The sequence below is a fragment of the Rhinoderma darwinii genome, chromosome 3 (genome assembly GCF_050947455.1).
Source record: "Rhinoderma darwinii isolate aRhiDar2 chromosome 3, aRhiDar2.hap1, whole genome shotgun sequence".
Lineage (NCBI taxonomy): Eukaryota > Metazoa > Chordata > Amphibia > Anura > Rhinodermatidae > Rhinoderma > Rhinoderma darwinii.
The window spans coordinates 375,362,367-375,387,550 of NC_134689.1; the positions used below are offsets into that span (position 1 = coordinate 375,362,367).

The 25,184-nt window shown below is 41.3% G+C and overlaps 1 protein-coding gene across 3 annotated transcripts in view; it reads right to left on the reverse strand.

Moving 5' to 3' along the window:
* The window catches only part of LOC142748289 (CD209 antigen-like protein C), a 110,900-nt gene that overhangs the window by 53,531 nt on the left and 32,185 nt on the right, over positions 1-25,184 (reverse strand). For all 3 annotated transcript variants that reach the window (XR_012882217.1, XR_012882216.1, XM_075855389.1), the window contains exons 5-6: positions 18,165-18,272; positions 680-721 (exon numbers count right to left, since the gene is read on the reverse strand). Coding sequence is in view for 1 of the 3 variants with exons in the window: in XM_075855389.1 (XP_075711504.1) it covers positions 680-721; positions 18,165-18,272 (150 nt within the window). In the remaining 2 variants the exon portion in view is untranslated. The remainder of the gene's footprint in view (positions 1-679; positions 722-18,164; positions 18,273-25,184) is intronic.

Here is a 25,184-nt window from a genome sequence, read left to right on the forward strand (position 1 = left end):
TGCTCACAGACTACTAACAAACCCTGTGTCATTATTACATTCTACTACGGTCTGTAGGTTAGCAAGAAATATAAGACAGAATCTGACTACTCACAGGGATTGTGTGTAGTCTGTTGCTATGTAGATACATAGGTCTGCATAGGAGCTGTATACACAAAATGGTAAGAGATTTGTGATCAAGATTTTGACAAAGTTGCTTTCTTTTTTATTTTAGATGCATAGGGCCAATAAAAAAAGAGGTTGCAAAAGTGCACTTATCCTTAGCAGTGTTTCTCAATAACAATCCTCAAGTCCCCCCCAAATGGTCAGGATTTGAGACTATCCCAAAGAGATAACAACTGTGGTTATTTGTGATGCACTGACAATAGTTATATTATCTATGCAATACTAAGCGGATGTAATTGATATAGTAATCTATTTACTGTATTATTCAATAATTATACGAGCCACATTCATTTTATTGTCCCCCTCTCATTTTTACTTTCCATGATGTAGATATATTGGTTGTTGGGGTCTCCCTCTGAGATGTTCCCATCATGTTTGGACGGTTCTTTGTTTTGGAATATTTTTACCTTTTTATGAATGTTTGTTAATACTTAGATTGAAATTATACTATGAAATATTACAATATCACATGATGTTCAACCACATAATAGTTTACCAGTCTTTAGGTAGTTACCGTTATATTTTAGAACTGAGAGTTCATCCTTCATAGCGAAGTCTGGAAAAGAAAGGAAAAGTGTAAATTTCTGTCGAGTGATGTGCGGGACACATGAAAATAAAATACAAAGCTGAAACCATGAGGGAGGAATAGTCAAGGGGAGCCGAAACTGTTGACACAATCATGGCAGTTTTTAGGGGCCCGTCTGGGAGATATGACGTCATGACAGCTAATTCCAGCCCACAGTACAGTGAAAAAGGTTTGTGTAAGAATAAGCTTCTCACTTACTGGCCGGTTTTGATTTCACTAATGCAATGCCCGACCTCCAGTGACAGGTATCAGACAATTAAGGTCCTGGGTTTCGGCACCAAAAACTGTTGACGCAATCATGGCCCAAAATATTTATTAGACTGAAATTTTAGATAGGTGCCCAGTGAATTTATCCAGATCAAAATCATAGGTTATATAGATATATCGGAGAGAAGGAAGACACAGAGACCACGCTTGTATACAAAAAATATCCTCCTCTGACGTTTATTGATCAAACAATTACAATCATATCTTTTGAAAAAGGAGTAGCTTGATTCAAGCCAATCGTTTACAATGTGATGTTGATTTTGATTTAACCAGCCAATAGCATACAATGACAATATGTTTGTACTGAACCAATCACAGGCTTAGAAGACTTTTTTAAATGTAAAACTATGATTTCCCAAAATATACCACATCATAGATGCTAAGAGTCAGAATGACCCTCCCTTATAGTAAACAAAACCGTTAATCAAGGCTAAGAGTCAAACTACCCCCAAAACCATTCTCCAGCCAGTAAGGGCCTGCTCACATCAGCGTTCGTTTGCAGTCGACTGCGCTATTGCTTGTGTCCAAAATGACGGAACCCTGTCACAACGGTGACAGACGGAAACCATTAGCTAGGTTTCCATCACCATTCAGTACCATGGTGAGGGAAACAGAAGCTGAGGTTTCCGTTTGACTTTCCGCTAAGGGGTTAACCCAACGGAAACCTCCGACAGAACTCCCCAGCAGAAACCAACGCTGATGTGAACACACCCTAAGAGATAATAGGCTCCTTTTCACACTACAAAACGGGTAAATATTTATCTATATTCTCCATAGAAAGAAAGACTAAACATAAATATGCAGCTCAGGAACAAAAAAAAACATATAAGGCCTCATGCACACGACCGTAGTGGTGTGCACGGCCGTGATTTGCCGTGTGCACGGCCGCGGGGTGTCATCGCCTGCATTCATTTCTATGAGCCTGGACCGCAAAATGCGGCCTATCTTTTTGCGGTCCAGGTCCTGGGCAATGCACGGACCGTGGAAACCACGGTCGTGTGCAGGGATCGTTAAAATGAATGGGGCCACAATTCATCCGCGGATTGGCGGGTGAATTGCGGCCGCAAAAACACGTTCGTGTGCATGGGGCCTAATTGTTTCAAACAATGCTGACATGAATATATTAGCTTTAGAGCAACATGACTTCTTTTTTTTTTTAAACTCGTTTTATTGAACTTCAAGCTTGCAATAAACAATATACAATGATACAGCAAATCATACAATAGTAAGGGTAGAATTGACACATGTTATCCCAGGGGTGGGCAAACTTTTTGACTCGCGGGCCACAATGGGTTCTAAAATTTGACAGAGGGGCCGGGCCAGGAGCATTTGGAGGGAGTGTTTGGGCCGGATATACTAAAGCATTAAATGTAGTGTGTGCAAACCTCATAGCACAGTAAGAACACTACAACCCAATTTATTAACTGTCTTTCAAATGTGAAAAATAGCCCTTATCAGTTAATAAATTTGTCTCAAGGAATATGCAAGATATGGCATTTACATACTATTTCGCAGATACTGGGAGGAGGAAATGTAAATAGATTAAAATAACATACGCACTGTGATTTATCAAGAAAAAAGTTCTGTTGACTCTGTAAATTAGCTGCCAACCTCTGAGCAGTAGCCGCCCGTTCTTGTGTTGACTGCTTGCTAGCATAGTTTGCATGCTTCGTGGCAAAGTGACGGCTGATATTGTACTCTTTGAAAACCGAAGGGCTTAATGGTGACGTGAAACGAAGTGAAAATTAAAGTGAAATAAAGAGAGATACGCGCCACATTAACCCCTTAATGACCGGGCCATTTTGCACGTTAATGACCAAGGATTATTTTTTGTTTTTTCATGGTCGCATTCCAAGAGTCGTAACTTTTTTTTTATTACGTCGACATAGCCGTATAAGGGCTTGTTTTTTGCGGGACGAGTTGTATTTTGTAATTGCACCATTTTTAGATGCTTACAATATATTGATTAACTTTTATTAACTTTATTTTAGGAGAGAATTGAAAATAAGCAGCTATTCCAGCATTAATTTTCACGTTATAAATTTACGCCGTTTACTATGCAGCGTAAATAACATGTTACCTTTATTCTACGGGTCGGCACGATTACGAGGATACCAAATATGTAAAGGTTTTATATGTTTTCCTATGTTTGCACAATAAAAACCCTTTTAGAAAAAAATTACTTGTTTTTGCATCGCCGCGTTCCAAGAGCCGTCATTTTTTTATTTTTCCGTCGATGTGACCGTATGTGGGCTTGATTTTTGCGGGCCAATGCGTAGTTTTCATTAGTACTATTTTGGGGTACATAGGACTTATAGATTAACTTTTATTTTATTTTTTATGGGGGGAATGGGAGAAAAGAGAGAATTTTGCCGTTGTTTTTTGCGGGTTTTTTGGACGCCGTACATCCGGCGGTTTCATTAATGTGTTCATTTTATTGGTCAAGTTGTTATGATCGCGGGGATACCATATATGTGTATGTGTTATTTGTTTTGACACTTTTACTGAATAAAACCACTTTTTGGGCAAAAAAAGTAGTTTTATTTGATTTTGACTGTAATTATTTTATTTTTTTTCAACAAACTTTATTTAACTGATTGACATTTTTTTTTTAAGTCCCACCAGGGGACTTCACTATGCGATGTGCCGATCGCATATATAATGCTTTGGTATACTTAGTATACCAAAGCATTATTGCCTGTCAGTGTAAAACTGACAGGCAACCTGTTAGGTCATGCCTCCGGCATCGCCAAACAGGCAGTTGCGGAAGACAGACCTGGGGGTCTTTGTTAGACCCCCGGCTGTCATGGAAACCCGACGGCGACCCGCGATTTGTTTGCGGGGGCGCCGATCGGGTGACAGAGGGAGCTCCCTCCCTCTGTCAAACACATTAGATGCCGCTGTCACTATTGACAGCGGCATTTAATGGGTTAAACTGACGGAATCGAAGCGCGCTTCGATTCCGGCAGTTGCAGCAGGAGCCAGGCTGTGTATAACAGCCGTGCTCCTGCCGCTGATCGCGTGGGTACACTGGCAGTACCCGCGCCATCACAGGACGGATATATCCGTCCTCCTGCGCGAACTAGCAGCTGCTGAGGACGGATATATCCGTCCTTCGGCGTTAAGGAGTTAACAACGGTCAATGTGTTTTGAGTGCGCCATCTATTGGGAAAACGTGGGCATTGCAGGGAAAGGGGAAAAAAAAGGAGGTTTTTACTATGATTTGGACAAGTTCGGCGGGCCGGATTAAAAAGCCTAACGGGCCGTATGTGGCCCGCGGGCCGTAGTTTGCCCATGTCTGTGTTATCCCATACATTGTCATACAGTACATGTTACAGATCACACAATACAACCGAGCCTTACATGTTCAGGAAATTTCCAATTCAAATCAAGGTTTATTCCACTATACATACATTTAGAAAGAATTGTTCTAAACAGATTTACCCAGTATATTGGTACATTCTTCGTACCTTTCTCACTCCTTTCCTTCCCCTGATATTCAATGCAATAAAGAGTGCATACTGCTTCTCGCTCAAAAGGTTTCTGATGTTGCAAGCCAACCATCCCAAATCTTCCCGAACTTGTGTTCACATTTCCTATTTTTGTATACGACTCTCTCAAACGGTATGACGGTATTAACTAGTGATTTCCATTGCTCAACCGTGGGCGTTCTATCCGCCATCTATCTCAAGGCTATAGCCTTCCTGGCCAGAAATAACGTTTCCCTAAGAAACACCCGAGTATGAAATGTCCAGCTCTCCTCTTGTAACAGTCCTATCAAACATACTTCCGGTGTCTTGGGTATGGGTACCAGAACAATGCTATACAAAACCTCAAGTATCCCGTCCCAAAATAAGCTAATACTCGAACATCCCCAGATGAGATGCATGAAGTCAGCCCCAGAGGAATGACATCTATGGCATTCAGAGTTTGGTATCCGACCCATGCGATGTAGAATAGTCGGTGTAAGATAGCACTGGTGTATAATGTACAGTTGGGTCATTCTATTATTAACAGAAGGAGATACCATTAAAGGAGACTCCAGAGCCTCCAGCCAGTCTTCCTCTGACAATCCTGGGATAACCTCCTGCCATGCCATCTGTACAGAGAGCGCTTGCGACTCAATTTTTGCATTCAGGAGATGGGTGTATAGTGCCGAGATAATGCCCTTAGGTTCCTGTGTCTTCAGAACTCCAATCAGCGGGAATTTTGAAAGAGACGGGGATTGCGCTTGAAATTGCGCGGTCAGCGCATGTCTTAATTGCAGATACCCATAGAACTGGGTGTGTTTTAAACCATATTTCTCCATCATTTGAGTAAATGACAGCAACACATTGTCATTATAAACATCCCCTAAACACTGAACTCCATTGACCTTCCAGTACTCCGATCCCTCCAACTTATGTAAGTGTGAAAACATGAGATTATCCCACATCGGTGTCCCTTCCTCCATAGCCCCAAAACTACACATCAATTTAGCTGCCTTCCCCACCTGATGCGCTAATCTGTGAAGTAAGAGCAGGTTCCCTCTAAACAAAGCGGGATTCTCCAGCACCGGCCACATGACTGATATTCCCAGCACTTGACCCAAAGCATAGTCTGGAATGAATTCCGTGCCCTGGCTAATCCACTCCTTCAAATACCGCAGTTGGCCACTCAAGAAGTAAATGTAAAAATCAGGCAGTGCCATACCCCCCCTATCCCATGGACGCTGTAGCTTGGCCAGAGCGAGTTTCCTTCGAGACCTCCCCCATACAAAGCTAGCCGTAAGAGAGTGTAACCTATCAAAGAAATATCTCGGAATGGGACCATCCGCATGTTCCAGTAGATACAATCCCTTAGGTAAAAGGATCATCTTCACCAAGTTCACCCGTCCCGCCACGGATAGTGGCAGCGTTTTCCATGCCCTAAATTTCTCTATAAAAAGGTTTTCCAAGGGGTATATATTTTTGTCATGAGATTCCGCTGGACGCTTAGCAATGTGAATGCCTAAATATTTAAAACTTGTAACTACAGGCAGATTATAATATATATCGGGCCAGTCCACCTCCCACAAAGGCATCAGTGCCGATTTAGCCCAATTTATCAGCAGACCCGAGTATCGGCCAAAACGATTCACAATATCAATAGCCCTTGGGAGAGTATCGTGCACCTCGGACATATATAGAACCATATCATCTGCATACAATCCTATCCTACTCTCCCTAGTGCCAATGTTCACGCCCTTAAATATATGGTCCTGACGTATGCGGATGGCCAAAGGCTCTATGGCTAGTGCAAAGAGAAGAGGAGATAGTGGACATCCCTGCCTAGTGCCCCTACTCAAATCAAAGAAAGCAGTACCCATACCGTTAACTAACAAATTCGGCTTAGGGTGTTTGTATAAGCTGGATATCCATTTGGAGAATCCAGGCCCACATCCAAATTTAGATAGTACCGCGTGTAGGTATCTCCATTCCACCGAGTCAAAGGCCTTTGCCGCGTCAAGAGATGCCAATGCCCATTGTCTATCCAACTGCCTCCCTACTTGTGAAACCGCCTGGGCCCTGCGAATATTCCCGGAAGTGGATCTCCCTGGGATAAAGTCAGATTGGTCCTCATGTATGAGTGAGGTTATAATATGGTTAAGTCTGTTTGCTAAAATTTTTGTTAATATCTTATAATCCAAATTAAGCAGGGAGATAGGTCTATATGATCCACACTCCAAAGGATCCTTGTCCGGTTTTAACAAAATAATAATGGTAGCCTCATATAAAGATGTGGGCAATGCTCCTAATTCAAAGGCTGCTGAATACATCTGAAGCAATTCCGGGCCAATAATATCTAAATATCGGGAGTACACCTCCAACGGGACTTCATCAGGCCCAGGCGATTTCCCATTATTTAAATCCTTCACAGCTGTCTGCAGTTCTTCTAAAGTGATAGCCTCATCCAAGTGTTCTCTATGTTCCCCTGATAACTGCGGAAATGCAATCCCTTCTAGATATTCCATCAATGATTGCTCCGAGTAATCACATTGGGATGTATATAAATCCATATAAAATCTGCGGAACCTTTCCCCTATGTGCGCAGCATCATTAAGAGGTTGACTCCCCTCATCTAAAATTTCCAAAATGACAGGAGATGCTCGATTAGAATGCACTATGTGTAATAATAATCTACCAGACTTATTGCTTAATTCAAAGGCGTTTTGTTTAAGAAAGAACAACTTCCTACCCCCCTTCTCCTTGAGATGTATCTGATACAATCTGGCCGCCTGCTGCCATCGCAATCTGTTCACCTCATTCGGCTCCTCGATAAATGTCTGTTCCATTTCCTTACAGCGCCCTGCCAGTCTATCTTCCTCCACCCTAGATGTTTTTTTAATAAAGGAGATAGTGGACCTTAAGCAGCCCCTCAAGTATGCCTTAAATGTGTCCTACCTCAGAAGGGCATCAGTCTCCTCTTCATGGATTTCAAAGAATTGGGTTAACTGGTCAGGCATACGGTCGTTAGTCCCTATCAGGGACAGCCAGAATGAGTGAACCCTCCAGTTGAGTCTACTATCCTGTCTATAATATAAATGGAATGTCACCTGCAGAGGCGCATGATCCGAAGCACTAGGTGGTGCATATTCAACCTCAATCACCCTGGTTCCCAGGCAAGCCGAACCGAACATATAGTCTATTCTGGACAATGCCCCCCTGGCAGGAGTAAAGCAGGAGAATTCAAGAGATTGGGGATGTCTCCCATCTCATCCGTCATTCGTTGCAAGTTGGAGGATGAGGTCAGTTCCCTAGCCCCATTCTGAGGTATAAATTTATCAAGAGACGGGTTCAGCAGAAGATTAAAATCTCCCATACAGATTACCTTAGCATCAGGGTAACTAGAGACAAAGTGAACTGCTGACTGCAGTATGGACAAATTTGCTGGGGGTGGGTTATATATCCCTATGATCACAAAGGGCACACAATTAATACATGCATGGACAAATACATATCTACCCTCTGTGTCTCGCACCGTCTGAGTGGCATTCCACCTTACCGATTTATGAACTAAGATAGAGACCCCTCGAGAATACGTCGTGTGCCACGAGTGCTCCGCCCATTGAACCCATGTTTTTTTTAAACGATGAGCTGTATCAGCCACAAGATGGGTTTCTTGGAGGCACAAAATATGCGGTCCAAATTCCCTCACATGTTGAAACACCGTAATCCTTTTACGGGGAGTACCCATGCCTCTAATATTCCAGGACATAACTTTCAGATCAGCCATGGACGCATGCCTTCACATGTTTGGACAGGAGTTCCCTACATATCCCTTGTATGTAATAAAATCTATATATTAGTAACATATAGCTCGTACATTGCATAGTGCACCTAGCAAGCATTGTAACTTTCATCCAACAAAACATAACTTCCCCCTGTGGGGACTTGCACGAGAGGATTCCCCTCCCATGGGCAAACTTATCAGCAACCTGTAGAGGTATAAGTGTATTTGGTATATCACGGCTGACGGTTACGGGGTATCTGTGCATACAAGTAAAAGATGGTAAATTAACCTACACAGAAATAAAGCAACTGCAGCAACCCAAATTGCCCCCGCTATCCCCCATCAGACCTCTTCATTCGTACGACCGGAAGCACCGGACAGTCCAGAAGATGAAAGGATATATCAACCTCCCTACATCATGGATTTAGGTATCCAAGTTAGAATGTCTTGGCTCAGTCGCCCAATCTGCCAGTCCGTTCACCACGATAAGGAAACACATACTGCATACCTGGACATCCGGCATCTCGGTTAAAAAGTCAAGTCACACGTGGCCAGTTTCAATCCCGTTGGTCGCCTGGTCGCAAAGATAGCCATTCCTCAGCTTCCCTCGGATCTCCAAAGAATACCGCCTTTCCACCATCAGTAATGCGTAGACGAGCCGGATATGCCATTGAGTAGGATATATTCAAATCCCGCATCTTTCGCTTTACCGCTATAAATGTGGCGCGCTTTTTTTGTAATTCCGCTGAAAAATCTGGAAACAATAGCACTCTGGAATTCTCGTACTGGATATTGGGGTGCAAATGAGCCATCTGTAAAATCTGATCCCGATCCTTCCAATTAAGTAAGCGCGCCAATAAGGGTCTTGGCGGCATGCCAGGCTGTGGCGGTCGTGCGGGCACTCTGTGTGCACGTTCCACCGCAAATGCTGCTGAAAATTGCGCTTCAGGAAAGGTATCACGGAACCACTTTTCAATAAAGGTGGCAGGTGTTGCTCCCTCAGCTCGTTCCGGTAAGCCAATCATTCGGACATTATTCCTGCGCGATCGGTTTCCAGATCATCACATTTCTGCTGCCACATCTCCACTTTAGCCTCCATTGCCGACAACCTTGCAGGAATGCATAGATTAGCATCTTCAATGGCAGATATCCTTTGTTCTGTGTCTTTCACTCGGTTCCTGAGCTTCTGCACATCATGGCGCACCAATCCCAGATCGACCCTCACCTCCTCTATCTTCCCTGTCAGCGACGTCGTGGACACAGTAATAGCCTGCAGCAGTTGTTCATATACCTGCTGCAGAGTCATCTCCGCCGCAGGCTCTGTCTCCTCATGTTGAGCCGTGCTTGTACTCCGACCTCGTGGTGGTCGGGAGCGCTGTGCCGGAGATGCCGCGGCGCCATTTTGAGAACTGTTCCGAGCAAAGTCCTTTAATTTCTCCGCCGTCGTCGTACCTTTCGTGGGGCCCATCGGTGCCATGGCTCAGTACCACTCCGGGAGTCTATCAAGAGGTCTGTCGGTCTCAGGATGTTGTTCAGGATCACTGGTATAGCGGGTTATAGGACAGAACTCTCACTCAGTGCGTCCGCTCATGCTGCCTGCTGGCCACGCCCCCTGCAACATGACTTCTTAATCACAAAATTGATTCTTTCAGGCTACAAGATAGATTACAAATATACAAAATGGACGCCACACATACAAGATGGAGTCTACACAAAATATAATAATTTAAACATATTCTAATCACTTTCACAGACACCTAGGATGCAGGGTTCTCCATTACTTTAGGGGGCAGCATAATGACCAATGTGACTGACAGGAGTATTAAAGAGGCTCTGTCACCAGTTTATAACTGCCCTATCTTCTACCTAATCTAATAGGCGCTTTAACCTCTTAACGCCGAAGGACAGATATATCTGTCCTCTGCAGCTGCTAGTTCGCGCAGTAGGACGGATATATCCGTCCTGTGATGGAGCGGGTACTGAGACTGTACCCACGCGATCAGCGGCAGGAGCACGGCTGTTATGCACAGCCTGGCTCCTGCTGCAACTGCCGGAATCGAAGCGCGCTCCGATTCCGGCAGTTTAACCCATTAAATGCCGCTGTCAATAGTGACAGCGGCATCTAATGTGTTTGACAGAGGGAGGGAGCTCCCTCTGTCACCCCATCGGCGCCCCCGCAGATTGCCTGTCAGTTTTACACTGACAGGCAATAATGCTTTGGTATACTAAGTATACCAAAGCATTATATATGAGATCGGCACATCGCATAGTGAAGTCCCCTGGTGGGACTAAAAAAATAAATGTCAATCAGTTAAATAAAGTTGGTGAAAAAAAAAATAATAATAATTACAGTGAAAATCAAATAAAACGATTTTTTTTGCCCAAAAAGTGGTTTTATTTAGTAAAAGTGTCAAAACAAATCACACATACACATATATGGTATCCCCGCGATCGTAACGACTTGAACAATAAAATGAACACATTAATTAAACCGCCGGATGAACGGCGTCCAAAAAAAACACAAAAAACAACGGCAAAATTCTCTCTTTTCTACCATTCCCCCCATAAAAAATTAAATAAAAATTACTCTATAAGTCCTATGTACCCCAAAATCGTACTAATGAAAACTACACATTGGCCCGCAAAAATCAAGCCCACATACGACCACATCGACGGAAAAATAAGAAACGTTACGGCTCTTGGAATGCGGCGATGCAAAAACAAGTAATTTTTTTCTAAATGGCTTTTTATTGTGCAAACGTCGGAAAACATATAAAACTCTTACATATTTGGTATCCCCGTAATCGTGCCGACCCATAGAATAAAGTGAACATGTTATTTACGCTGCATAGTAAACGGCGTAAATTTGTAACGTGAAAATCAATGCTGGAATAGCTGCTTATTTTCAATTCTCTCCTAAAATAAAGTTAATAAAAGTTAATCGATATATTATAAGCATCTAAAAATTGTACAATTACAAAATGCAACTCGTCCCGCAAAAAACAAGCCCTTATACGGCTATATAGACGGAATACAAAAACAGTTACGACTCTTGGAATGCGACCATGAAAAAACAAAAAATAATCCTTGGTCATTAACGTGCAAAATGGCCCGGTCATTAAGGGGTTAAAGGAGATACGGTTTTTTTTTGTGTTTTTTTTCTAAAAACTTTTTTTTTTACCAAGTTATGATAATTTTTAGTTTTATGCTAATTTGTTCTAAGTGCCCAAGTGCGTTTTTTTACTTTTCACCAAGAAAAGTGTATGCTGCTGACCAATCAGCGTCATACACTTCTTTTCATTCATGTCCAGCTTTACTCACAGCACAGCATGATCTCGAGCTGGAAGACTGAACAGACAACGCCTCCAGCCGCTGCAAATTCGGATAAACGTCCTGGCACGGCTGGAGGCGATGTCTGTTGACTCTTCCGTTGCATCAGTGAAGAACCTGCGGAAGGAAGTCCTCACGAGATCACGCTGTGCTGTGAAACAAGCTGGGCATGAATGGAGAGAAGTGTGTGACGCTGATTTGTCAGCGTCATACACTTTTTTTTACAACACCCACTTGGTGAAAAGTAAAAAAACGCCCAGTTGCGCATTTAGAACAAACTAGCATAAAACTAAAAATGATCATAACTCGGTCAAAAATAAAAGTTTTAAAAAAAAAACTGTTGTTATCTACATTAAAGCGCCTATCAAATTAGGTAGGAGATAGGGCACGTATAAACTGGTGACGGGGACCTCTTTAAAATAGCAAACCTGGAAAGGAAACAGCTGATAGATGACAGCTGCTCCATCAGATGGAACAAAGCAGCTGGGATGTTCCTCGTTCTCTTATTACTGTGCTAATATCTGATACAAAGATCTGTGAAGGCTTAGGCCTGATTCACACGAGCGCTGCGCATCTCGGACATGAAAAACAGCAGTATCAGTGCTAAGTATCAGTGCTAAGGCGCTGCGGGACGCGATGTCACGCATCCCCCATAGTTGAGAGTCTATGGAGGAATGCGTGATGTGTGAAAAGAACGGACATGTCCTATCTTCGCACGGACCCTTCACACGGTCCATTGAAACAACGGCTGTGTGAACGGCCACATTGAATTACATAGGTCCGTGGGACGGCCGCTGTTTCAACGGCCATCCCACGGACGTTTAACACTTTCATGTAAATAAGGCCTTAGGCTATGTTCACATGCTTAACAAAAAACGGCTGAAAATACAGAGCAGTATTCAAGCGAAAACAGCACCTGATTTTCAGCCGTTTTTTAAGCAACTTGCGTTTTTTACGGCTGTTTTTTGGAGCTGTTTTTCTATTGAGCCAATGAAAAACGGCTCCAAAAACGGCTCAAGAAATGATATGCACTTCTTTTTACGAGGTGTTTTTTTACGCAGCCGTTTTTAAAAAAGGATGCGTAAAAAAACACCCCGTGGGAACGGAATGCCGTTTTTCCCATTGAAAATACAGTGCTCAAATAATATTGTAATGGGGCACCGGCTTCCCTTGGTTGGCTGACTCTGTAAGTTTACGGTCTTTTACACCTGACCGCACTGTCTTTATCTCTATATGTGGTTCATTCGTTTTTATATTCCGTGTTATTTGTTGTATCATTTCTAATAAAGATTTTGTATTTTTGTATACTATATAGTTCATTATCATTCTTAGGGCTATGTCCCTTTTTTGTTCGCTTTAGGTTGTCTACTTGTAACAAGGGACCCCTTTCTATGCCATTGTTTTGGTCAGAGGTTTTGTAGGTTGTTCAATTATTCTTGTCTGTGATTACAGAAAATACCTCAGGATATATGGATTTCAGGAAACGAGATAAGGATTGGATCATACGACTTGGTACCATATTTGGAGAAAATTCAGTAGTAACTACAGAGAGTAGTACTACTAAGGGCTTGAAGCTTAAAATTTGTGACCTTCTCAAAAAACGCACTAAGGTTTGGTGGAACAAAGCAGCGTTAGAAAATTATCTACAGAAAGATATCTTACCCCGAGGTCTACGTCTGCAGGTTTTCCCAACCCTAGATTTTGAGGACCCCTCTTTTGTTACCAAATGGGAGGAATCCCTTACTAAATGCTCTCGTACGCTCATTGAATTGCTCATTGGAGCAGATCGCAGAACCCTTGACTCCTTGGAAAAGGAGATTGACCTTCTTAAAGACAAAATACAACAGTCTCTTACTAAGGAGGAGATCGACACTTTTGATAAAAAATTGGAGGAAGAACTAATCAAGTGGGAAAGAGAGATACAAGACCTAAAAATTAGGAAATTTCAACGAGATCTGAGCGATTTCCAGTCTAACAAAATCTATCGTTGGCATACTAAAAGGGATAGAACTCGCTCTTTTTCTCGTTCTGTCTCTTCTACTTCTCTTTTATCTGAAGAAGAATGTGGCGGTTTTTTAGACAGACCACAGGCCGCAGGAGATGGAGACCCAATGTCCAACTCCAGAACACCGGCAGTAAAAAGTAAGACATGGGGGGTGTTCAACAGGGACAAGAGAAACAGGAGGCTCTAAAGGTAATTAATCTTTCCACACACATTTTATCACCCTCACAAATAGAAGTTTTAGAAAAGGGTCTATCTTTCTCTCCTACTGGTAAATTTGACCTTTTTACCACTATTAAAGATCTGGCCCTGTTCTCTAGGAAGTTGATATTTAAGAAACATTTCAGTAGAAATGATCACATGGTTCCAATAGGCTCTGGCAGAAAAGCAGGCATTTGATGCTTTGTTATCGCTTCTGGAGGAACAGGAGGAAAAGGTGGACCCTAGACTTCCTATGCATCTGTGTCGCCGCTCCCAACATTTTTCCCCCCTCTCGCGCTGTGCCCATCAGTGGATATCTTCTTTAAATTGGTTAAGAAAGATCTAGAAGGTATCTCAGATAACAGGCTGTCCTGTAATCTTAATTTTAACAAAAGACAGGCTATTACAGAACTTAAAAAACTTAAAGATGTGGTAATTAAATCAGCCGATAAGGGGGGTAATGTTGTGATCTGGCCGGCACGGATGTATGAGAGTGAAGCTTTCCAACAATTAGATATGGGACATTGTTACCAGAGGTTACCATCTGATCCCACCCAGACCTTTAAAAGTGAATTGGATACCTTGTTACAAAGGGGTGTAGATGAACAAATTATAAATCCAAAGCTGAAGGAGGGACTTTCGGTCGATTTTCCAATTAAACCAACATTCTATCTACTGCCTAAAGTGCATAAGAATGCTACTAATCCCCCTGGTCGTCCAATCGTATCAGGGATTGGAGGCCTGAGTGAAAACATCTGTAGATTTATAGACTTCTTTTTGCAAAAATGTGTGAAAACCTTACCATCCTATATTAGAGACACCACAGAGATGCTACAACGGTTAAACGGGCTGCATCTTGATGATGATGATGTGTTTCTTGTTACATGTGACGTGGAGTCCCTATATACGTCTATATGCCACGACCACGGGATGCGAGCGTCGAGACACTTTCTCCAGATGGCGAATCATGACCCGGATCTGATTGAGTTTGTTTTACGTCTTCTTAATTATGCTTTGACTCATAACTTTTTCACATTCAAGGACCGCCTCTTCCTAAAGCTCCAGGGTACGGCAATGGGGGCGACTTGTGCACCCTCATATGCCAATTTATTCCTGGGTCTGTGGGAGAGGGATATTGTCCAGCAGACTCCGGGTCATGATGCGGTACTCCTGTGGTCGAGGTATATAGACGATATTTTGTTCATCTGGCAGGGCTCCGCGCCACAGCTTGAATCATTTCTAAATTCCCTTAACGTCAACGACTTTAATATCAAACTGACGTGGAAATATAGCCAGACCTGTGTGGAGTTTTTAGATATTTGTATCACGAAGGATGATATGGGATCTATTTCTACAGACATCTTTAGGAAGAAAACTTCCACCAATGCCCTCCTTCATGCCTCTTCTGCACACTATCCAAAGGTTAAGAAGGTATACCTGTGGGTCAGTTTTTAAGGGCAAGGCGTATCTGCTCCAGTGACAGTAACTTTGAGCGTCAAGCATCCGACATGACAGCAAGGTTTAGAAACCGAGGTTATAACCAGAGAGACATTAAAAGGGGTTATCTTAGAGCGAAACACTCTATCCGTGATGGACTTCTGGTGAGTAAGCCAAAAAAGAAACATGCAGATCAAAATGTCAGATTTATCACCACTTTTAACCCACAATGGACTGAGATTCGCGACATCCTACAAAAACACTGGAGGGTATTACTTACTGATCGCGACTTGGCAGGTGTTCTGCCTAATTATCCCTCCATTACTTGGAGGAGATCTAAGAATCTAAGGGATCTTTTAACATCTAGTCATTATGTCCCTAGTGCTCCTCCTAATCCTTTTGGTAGTCGTGGTCCCCCTTGGGGATCCTTTTATTGTGGGAATTGTTCCGCGTGTAAATACATCCCACGTGTTTTCAATTTTTACAGTTCTGATAGAGGCAAAGACTATAAGATCGTCTATCATATCACATGCAATACAGCGGCTGTGATTTATTTTGCCATCTGTCCATGTGACCTCATCTATATTGGTATCACCAGTAGACCCCTCAGGGTACGTGTGTTAGAACACGTCAATAAAATCAAATCGGCTGCTAATACCAAAGAATTGGATAAACTTCAACCTATAGCTCGACACTTTCGCGAGCACCATTCTTGTAATCCCAGGGGTTTTGAGGTACGTGGAATAGACAGAATTTCCTTGGGTTATAGAGGTGGTGATGTACGCCTGGCACTATTGAGAAAGGAGATGAAATGGATTACGCTTCTTAATACCACGGCACCATTTGGTTTAAATGAGGCCACTAGTTTCAAGCCCTTTTTATAATTTACAGCTATGCGTGAATTTTATCTTTCTAGGGTGGCTTTTTGTTTTGCTTTTATTTATATTTATTTTTTGTTTTACAGAGTGTTTATTTAATTTTGTGGGACTACTTCTATATGCACTTTACTGGATTGGAGAAGATACCAAGTTAACACTACTACCTAAGCTTCTTTTGACCAATGAAGAATCAGATACAACTGCTTGTTATTTGTCTAGTGTACATTTATTATATTTTGTATGTATACTATTACCAAAGAAAAATCAGACACAACTGTTTGTTATTTGTCTATTGTACATTTACTATATTTATTATAGTGATTGGGATAGTATTAGTATCTTTTCCTTTTAATATTTTACCTTTTTCTTTTTATGTATATTTGATTGTTAGGATATACTTTTTATATATTATATATATTTTATTTTATATTTATTTTGCCTAATTTTCACAACACAGATGTTATTTCAATATTTTGTATGTATATCTTTGTATTTTCATCACTTTATACTATTCACTTTTTATCACATTATATGCCCCTATTATATGATATATTTTTGGGTCATCTTACATTCTGTCACTTTTCTTTATCTTATTATCACTTATATTTCCCTATTTATTCCACTTTATTTTACAATAAATTTTTTCTGAACAAAAAGTTTGTGCACGTTCTTTGTTTAGTGTCACCTTTATATTTATTTTTGTTTTCTTCACTTTTTATGCACATTCTGTAATTAGCACGACTTTTATATTAACCTAGTCATCATCTTTATTTGTCACGTTTATATATGATTGTACGTATTGTACATTATTACAAACACGTATTTATTATTTCGATTTATCATTTATCTGTATTCCTCTAGGTTATCCTCTATAGTAGTCCCATTCGTGTAATTCACTTACTTGCCTCGTTTTTGTCATCCTGGTTTTCTTTACTGTGGTGTGTGTACAGACGCTGGCTTGCGCATGCGCTGTACGACCCACATCCGGGAGTGCTGCTTAGCGTCTGACGTTGTCATGGTGACTCTCGGCAGAGGTCATCATGCGGCGCCTGGTCATCTGACGTGCGGCGCGTCCAGCGATGTGTGCGTCGCTCAATGGGCGTGTCCAGCGCCGATTTTCACCCGTCACAGGTGAGCTTTAACCATAGTCCATTTCCATATAAGCCCCCCTAGTTTTATGCAATTTAGCCTCCTGACGAAGCCGGTCTGTTTGGCGAAACGCGCGTCGAGGCATTATTCATCATTCTGTTCTGGGTCGCTGGTTCCGCTCTCCATTATGTCTCAGGGTACGTGCTGGCATTGGGTTTTTATATGATGCATTTTTTGTCTTTCTGTCTATTACTATAGTCTTACCCTGCCTGACTACTTTTGCCCAGGTACTTTGTTGGGACTTTCCTAGCCTGTTCATACATATTCCATATGTGGATAGGCAGCACTTCCCTACACATTTGGGCATAGTCATTCTATATGCACGGTTCATCTTTTCTTTCCCTGTGGGTTACATGAGCGGTTCCCGTCTTCCCTTGGTTGGCTGACTCTGTATGTTTACGGTCTTTTACACCTGACCGCACTGTCTTTATCTCCATATGTGGTTCATTCGTTTTTATATTCCGTGTTATTTGTTGTATCATTTCTAATAAAGATTTTGTATTTTTGTATACTATATAGTTCATTATCATTCTTAGGGCTATGTCCCTTTTTTGTTCCCTTTAGGTTGTCTTCACCCAAATAATACTGTCAGAAAGTTGCCTAAATAACACTTTCCTATAGCTTTGGGCACAAAGTATGGGATTGGGTGCAAGCTCTGTGTGCTAGTCGCCAGTATTGACATGTCATGCGTTATTCTGCAACAGCAAAGGTCGCAGTCGCACACCCCTAAGGCCGGACCCGTGTTCAGTAACATAAAGCTCTATGAAACTAGAGCTGAGGTACCAAATCACCAGGGGCTGAGGAACAAAACCACTGGACACCAGCAGTGCCAGCACCAAAAGTGTTTGTCCCACCGGTATGTACACCCGTATCGTATATCTTTATGCTTAATACTTACAATTCACAAACAGGATTCCAGTGAGGATGCCCACAATGACAAATAGGATGCCCAGTGTAACCACTAGCACTGGTACCATCCAGCCATGGCTTTTCTTTGTATGTCCTCCTGTTATAAAATTAAAAGGAAGCTTTTCAAAATAAAATTACAAGAATCAAATGTAAATCTTTGTAGTTATTCTAATTATTCTTAGCATACAGTATGAACAAACTTTTAAAAAAAGTCCATATCTGGGAGAAATAAAAAGATATTGGAACAGATGTACTACTGTGTCTGGGTCTAGAAAATGTATCTAGTGCAAATTGATGCAATTTTGATGTTTGCGCCTCATTAGACACTTTTTAAGTGTTTTTAAAAAAAGTGGTGTAGCTTGGCAGTAAAGGGCGTGGCATAAAAACTGTGTGCCAAAGAAACTGGCACAAAATTCTGGCACAACGTCAGCCAAATCAAAAGTGGTATAGAGAAGAAAAAAGTGTTTAACAGGTTAAGCAAGGTGCGCCAAAATTATTATGCAGCATGTACCACAGTGATAAATTTGGCGCATTTTCTGTCTTCCTGGTCTAAGTTACACTATTAGACAGCATTAGTAAATGTGGGACTATGTTTCAAATCATTGTTGTACAAATGTAGCAAAGCTAAATTGGTCACTTTCCTCCTTGGGGCTTCAGCGTGATAGTTAAAGAGTAACTGCACTTTCTTTTTTTATAAACCTCTTTATCCACTTAAGGTCGCAGCCTAGTTTGGGCCTTAAGGCTCAGAGCCCATTTTTTAAATCTGACATATTTCACTTTATGTGGTAATAACGTCGGAATGCTTAAACCTATCCAAGCAATTCTGAGAATGTTTTCTCGTGAGACATTGGGTTTTATGTTAGTGGTAAAATTTGGTCGATATATTCAGTGTTTATTTGTGAAAAATTGCAAAATGTAGAGAAAAATTTGAAAAAATAGCATTTTTCCGAATTTAAATGCATGTGGTTGTAAAACAGATGGTTATACCACCCAAAATAGTTACTAGTTCAGATTTCCCATAAGTCTACTTTAGATCTGCATAGTTTTTAGAGCATTATTTTATTTTTCTTGGACGTTACAAGGCTTAGAACATAAACTGCAATTTCTCATATTTTTAAGAAAATTTCAAAAGCCTTTTTTTTAACCCCTTCCCGCACCTGGGCGTAACTGTACGTCCAGGTGAGCAGTAACTTCGCGCACCTGGGCGTACAGTTACGTCCGAGCTCTAACAGTTAACCGCCGCGCGGCGCTACACCGCAGCGGCAGTTAACTGTGCAGGGTGTCAGCCCTGCTCTCCCCGTTGCCGATCAGCGGCCTGTCGCCGCTGAAATCGGCAATTAACCCCTTCGATGCGGTGGTCGATTGCGATCACCACATCGAAGAGGTTTACAGCGGATCGGCAGCCCCCCACATGTATTTGCGGGGGCTGGCGATCCTTATCATGGCAACCAGAGGCCAGACAATGACCTCCGGGTTGCCATGTACGGAAGCCTCGGAGGATCAGCCTCCGGCCGTTCCTCCTCTGCTTCCTGTCAGTGTGACGGTTACGTCACAATGACAGTTAGAACACATTACACTACGTGTGTAGTGTAATGTGTTCCAGCAGCGATCAGAGCTGCAAGTCTAACTGTCCCCTAGTGGGACAAGTAAAAAAAGTAAAAAAAAGATAATAAAAATGTTTTTAAAAAGTGTAAAAATAAAAGTTAGAAGTGACATAAACAAAGAATGCTTTTTTTCCTATAATAAGTCTTTTATTATAGGAAAAAAATTAACATGTTAAAAAAAGTACACATATTTGGTATCGCCGCGTTCGTAACGACCCCAACTATAAAACTGTAATATTATTTTTTCCGCACGGTGAACACCGCAAAAAAAATAAACAAAAAACAGTGCCCGAATCACAATTTTTTGGTTACCAACCCTCCCAAAATATACAATAAAAAGTGATCAAAAAGTCGCACGTACGCCAAAATGGTACCAATACAAACTACATCCCGTCCCGCAAAAAACAAGCCCTTACAGCGCTTTTTTGACTGAAAACTAAAAACGTTATGGCTCTCAGAATACGGTGACACAAAAATGTATTTATTTGATAAATAAGGGATTTTATTACACAAACGCTGCAAAACATAAAAAAATTATATACATCTGGTATCGCCGTAATCGTACCGACCCGCAGAATAAAGTAAAATGGTCATTTATAGCCCAGGGTGAACGCCATAAAAAAAAGAATAAAAAACATTGTCAGAATTGATGGTTTTTGGTCACCTTGCTTGGCAAAAAATGGAATAAAACGTGATCCAAAAAATTTCTGGTACCCCAAAATGGTACCAATGAAAACCTACAGATTGTCCCGCAAAGAATAAACCCTCACACAGCTCCGGTGGAGAAAAAATAAAAAAGTTCTGGCTCCCAGAATATGGCGATGCAAAATGTGCAGAGTGTCCAAAAGCAGATAAGATCGGGCGCCATTTATAAGTGCGACACTGGCCACATATCTGCGGATTATTATTTATTTACTGCATTATTATACCCTCTTATTATACCCTGATGTACCCCGCACAGATAACATATACCCTGATGTACTCCGCACAGATAACATGTACCCTGATGTACCCCGCACAGATAACATATGCCCCCACATTACAAACTGAAACACCAGTAAAACCCCAAACAGAACAACTACCAAGCTACATCTGCGCCCCAAAAGCCAAATGGCGTCCCTCCCTTCTGAGCCCTGCAGCGTGCCCAAACACCAGTTTACGTCCACAGATATGGCATCGCCATACCCGGGAGAACCCGGTTAATATTTTATGAGGTATTTGTCTTCAGTGGCACAAACTGGGCATAACATGTAGTGACTAAAATGGCATATGAGTGGAAAATTGTAATTTTCACTCCGCACCATGCGCTGCGCATTAACCCCTTCGCGCACCACGACATAGCATGTCTTAGTGTGGGGGGTGATGTATGGAGCGTCTCACGTGAAAAATAAAGAATTTAAAACTGCAAAATCGCTGTTTTTTTGGTCACCTTGGCTCTAGCTAAAAATGTAATAAAAAGTGCTCAAAAAGTTGTATGTACCAAAAAATGGTACCAATAAAAACGACCGCTTGTCCCTCAATAAATAAGCCCTCATACCGCTCTATTGACTGAAAAATAAAAAAGTTGTGGCTCTTGGAACGCGGGGAGGAAAAAACTAAAAAGGAAAAGAAAAAAATGGATCAGTCCAGAAAGGGTTAATTACTTTCTAATGAAAAACCATTTATGACCACATGTGCGGTATTGCCGTACTCGGGAGAAATTGCTTTACAAATGTTGGGCAGCTTTTACCCCCTTTATCCTTTGTAAAATTGAAAAAAATGCAACATTTTAGTGGAAGAAATGTTGATATTAATTTTTCATGGCCCAATTCTAATAAATCCTGCAAAAGACTTGTGGGGTCTAAATTCCCACTATATCCCTAGATAGATTCTTTAAGTGGTGTAATTTCCACTTTTGGGGGGTTTCCACTGTTTTGGCCTCTCAGGGGCTTTGCAAATGCGACATGGCACCCAAAAACCATTTCAGCTAAATTTGAGCTCCAAAAGCCAAATAGCGCTCCTTGCCTTCTAAGCCCCGCTGTGGGTCCAAACAGCACTTTATTACCACATATGGCGTATTTACGTAATCGGGAGAAATGGTTTTACAAATGTTGGGGTGCTTTTTCGCCTTTATTACTTGTAAAAATTAAAAATGGCTACCTTTTTTCAGAAAAAAAGTAGATTTTTACCTTTACAGAATAATTCCAATGAATTCAGCAAAACAACCGTGGGGTCAAAATGCTAACTTTACCCCTAGAAAAATTCCTTGATGAGTGTAGTTTCCAAAATGGGGTCACTTTCCGGGGGTTTCCACTATTTTGTTCCCTCCAGTGCAATTCAAACGCGACATGGCACTGAAAACTATACCAGCAAAATCAGAATTTCAAAATCCAAATGGTGCTCCTTCCCTCCTGCTGTGGGTCCAAACAGCAGTTTATTACCACATATGGGGTATTGCTATAATCAGGAGAAATTGCTTTACATATGTTGGGGTGTTTTTTCTCTTTTATTCCTTGAAAAAATTACAAATTTCTACGTTTTTTCAGAAAAAAATTAGATTTTCACCTTCACAAACTAATTCAAATAAATTTAGCAAAAAAACTGTGGGTTCAAAATGCTAATTATACCCCTAGATAAATTCCCTGAGGGGTGTAGTTTCCAAAATGAGGTCACTTTTGGGGGTCTTTATTGTTTTGGCCCCACAAGACCTCTTCAAACCTGACATGGTACCTAAAATATATGCTAAAAAAAAGGAGGCCCCAAAATCCACTAGGTGCTCCTTTGCTTCTGAGGCCGGTGTTTCAGTTCATGACCGCACTAGGGCCACATGTGGGGTATTTCTAAAAACTGCAGAAACTGGGCAATAAATAATAAGTTACATTTCTCGGGTAAAACCTCCTGTGGTATAGAAAAAAATGTATTACAAATGAATTTTGTAAAAAAAAAATGAAATTTGTAACTTTCACCTCTACTTTGCTTTAATTCCTGTGAAACGCCTAAAGGGTTAATACACTTTCTGAATGCTGTTTTGAATACTTTGAGGGGTGCAGTTTTCAAAATGGGGTGATTTATGGGGACTTTCTAATATATAAGGTCCTCAATGCCACTTCAGAACTGAATTGGTCCTTGTAAAAATCGCCTTTTGAAATTTTCTTGAAAATATGAGAAATCGCTGCTAAAGATCTAAGCCTTGTAACGTCCTAAAAAAATAAAAGAATGTTCAAAAAACGACGCCAACATAAAGTAGACATATGGGTGATGTTAACTAGTAACTATTTTGTGTGGTATTACTATCTGTTTTACAAGCAGATACATTTAAATTGAGAAAAATGCTAATTTTTGCAAATTTTCTCCAAATCTTGGTGTTTTTTACAAATAAATATTGAATTTATCAACCAAATTTTTTCACTAACATAAAGTACAATATGTCACGAGAAAACAATCTCAGAATCGCTTGGATAGGTAAAAGCATTCCGGAGTTATTACCACATAAAGTGACACATGTCAGATTTGAAAAATCGGCTTCGTCCTGAAGGCCAAAACAGGCTCAGTCCTGAAGGGGTTAAGGTACCTATTCAGTTCTGAAGTGGCTTTGTGGGGCCTATGTATTAGAAACCCCCATAAAACACCCCATTTTAAAAACGAGACCCCTCAAAGTATTCAAAATAGCATTTAGAAAGTTTTTTTTAACCCTTCAGGCATTTCACAGGAATTAAAGCAAAGTGGAGGTGAAATTTGCAAATTTCCCTTTTCTTGCTGAATTTCAATTTTATTCTATTTTTTTTTTCTGTAACACAGAAGGTTTTACCAGAGAAATGCTACTAAATATGTATTGTCCAGATTCTGCAGTTTTTAGAAATGTCCCACATGTGGCTCTACTGCGCTCGTGGACTAAAACACAAGCCCTAGAAGCAAGGAAGCACCTAGTGCATTTTGGTGCTTCTTTTTTATTAGCATATATTTTAGGCAGCATGCCAGGTTTGGAGAGGTGTTGAGGTGCCAAAACAGTAGGAATCCCCCAAAACTGACCCCATTTTGGAAACTGCACCCCTCAAGGAATTAATTTATGGTTGTTGTTACCATTTTGACCCCACAGTTTTTACACAGCGCGTATTTGAATTGGGCTGTGAAATTAAAAGAATGACAATTTTTCCAATAAGATGTCATTTTTGATAAGAATGTCTTATTTTCACAGGGAACAAAATGCCCCATTTTGTTGCCCAATTTGTCCTGAGTGCGGCAATACCCCATTTGTGGTGATAAACTGCCGTTTGGGCCCATGGGAGGCCTCAGAAGGAAAGGAGCGCTATGTGTTTGTTGGAGTCCAGATTTTGCTGGATTGGTTTTCGGGTGCCATGTCGCATTTGCAGAGCCTCAGAGGTATCAAAGCAATGGAAACCCACCAAAAGTGACCCCATTTTGGAAACAAAACCCCTCAAGGAATTCATTTATGGGTGTTGTGACAATTTAGACCACACAGTTTTTTCACAGAACTTATTTGAATTGGGCTGTGAATTTAAAAAAATGTAATTTTTTCCAATAAGAGGTAGTTTTGGCTCAAAATTTCTTATTTTCACAAGGAATAAAATACCCCAATTTGTTGCCAAATTTGTCCTGAGTGTGGCAATACCCTATTTATGGTGATATACTGCCGTTTGGGCCCATGGAAGGGATCAGAAGGAAAGGAGCGCTATGTGTTCTTTGGAGCCCAGATTTTGCTGGATTGGTTTTCGGGTGCCATGTTGCATTTGCAGAGCCCCAGAGGTATCAAAGCAATGGAAACCCACCAGAAGTCACCCCATTTTGGAAACTACACCCCTCAAGGAATTTATTTATGGGTGTTGTAACCATTTAGTCCCCACAGTTTGTTCACAGAATTTATTTGAATTGGGCTGTGAATTAAAAAAAAATTTAATTTTTTCCAATAAGAGGTAGTTTTGGCTCAAAATTTCTTCTTTTCACAAGGAATAAAATACCCCATTTTGTTGCCCAATTTGTCCTGAGTGTGGCAATACCCTATTTGTGGTGATAAACTGCCGTTTGGGCCCATGGGAGGGCTCTGAAGGAAAGGACCACCATGTGGCCTACTGGGAATTTTCTGGTGCGAAGTCATGTGTGCAGAAGCCCCTGAGGTATCAGTACAGTTGAAACCCCCGAGAAGTGACCCCGTTTTAAAAACGACACCCCTTAAGGAATTCATCTAGAGGTGTAGTGAGCATTTTGACCCCACAGGTATTGTGTAAAAGATAATGCGCAACAGATGGTGCAGAGTGAGATTTGCAATTTTCTATATATATGCCATGTCAGTGTCCGATATATTGTGCCCAGCATGTGCCACCGGAGACATACACCCCATAAACTGTAATGTGGGTTCTCCCGGGTACGGCAATACCCTACATGTGGCTGTTATTAGCTGCCTAGGCACA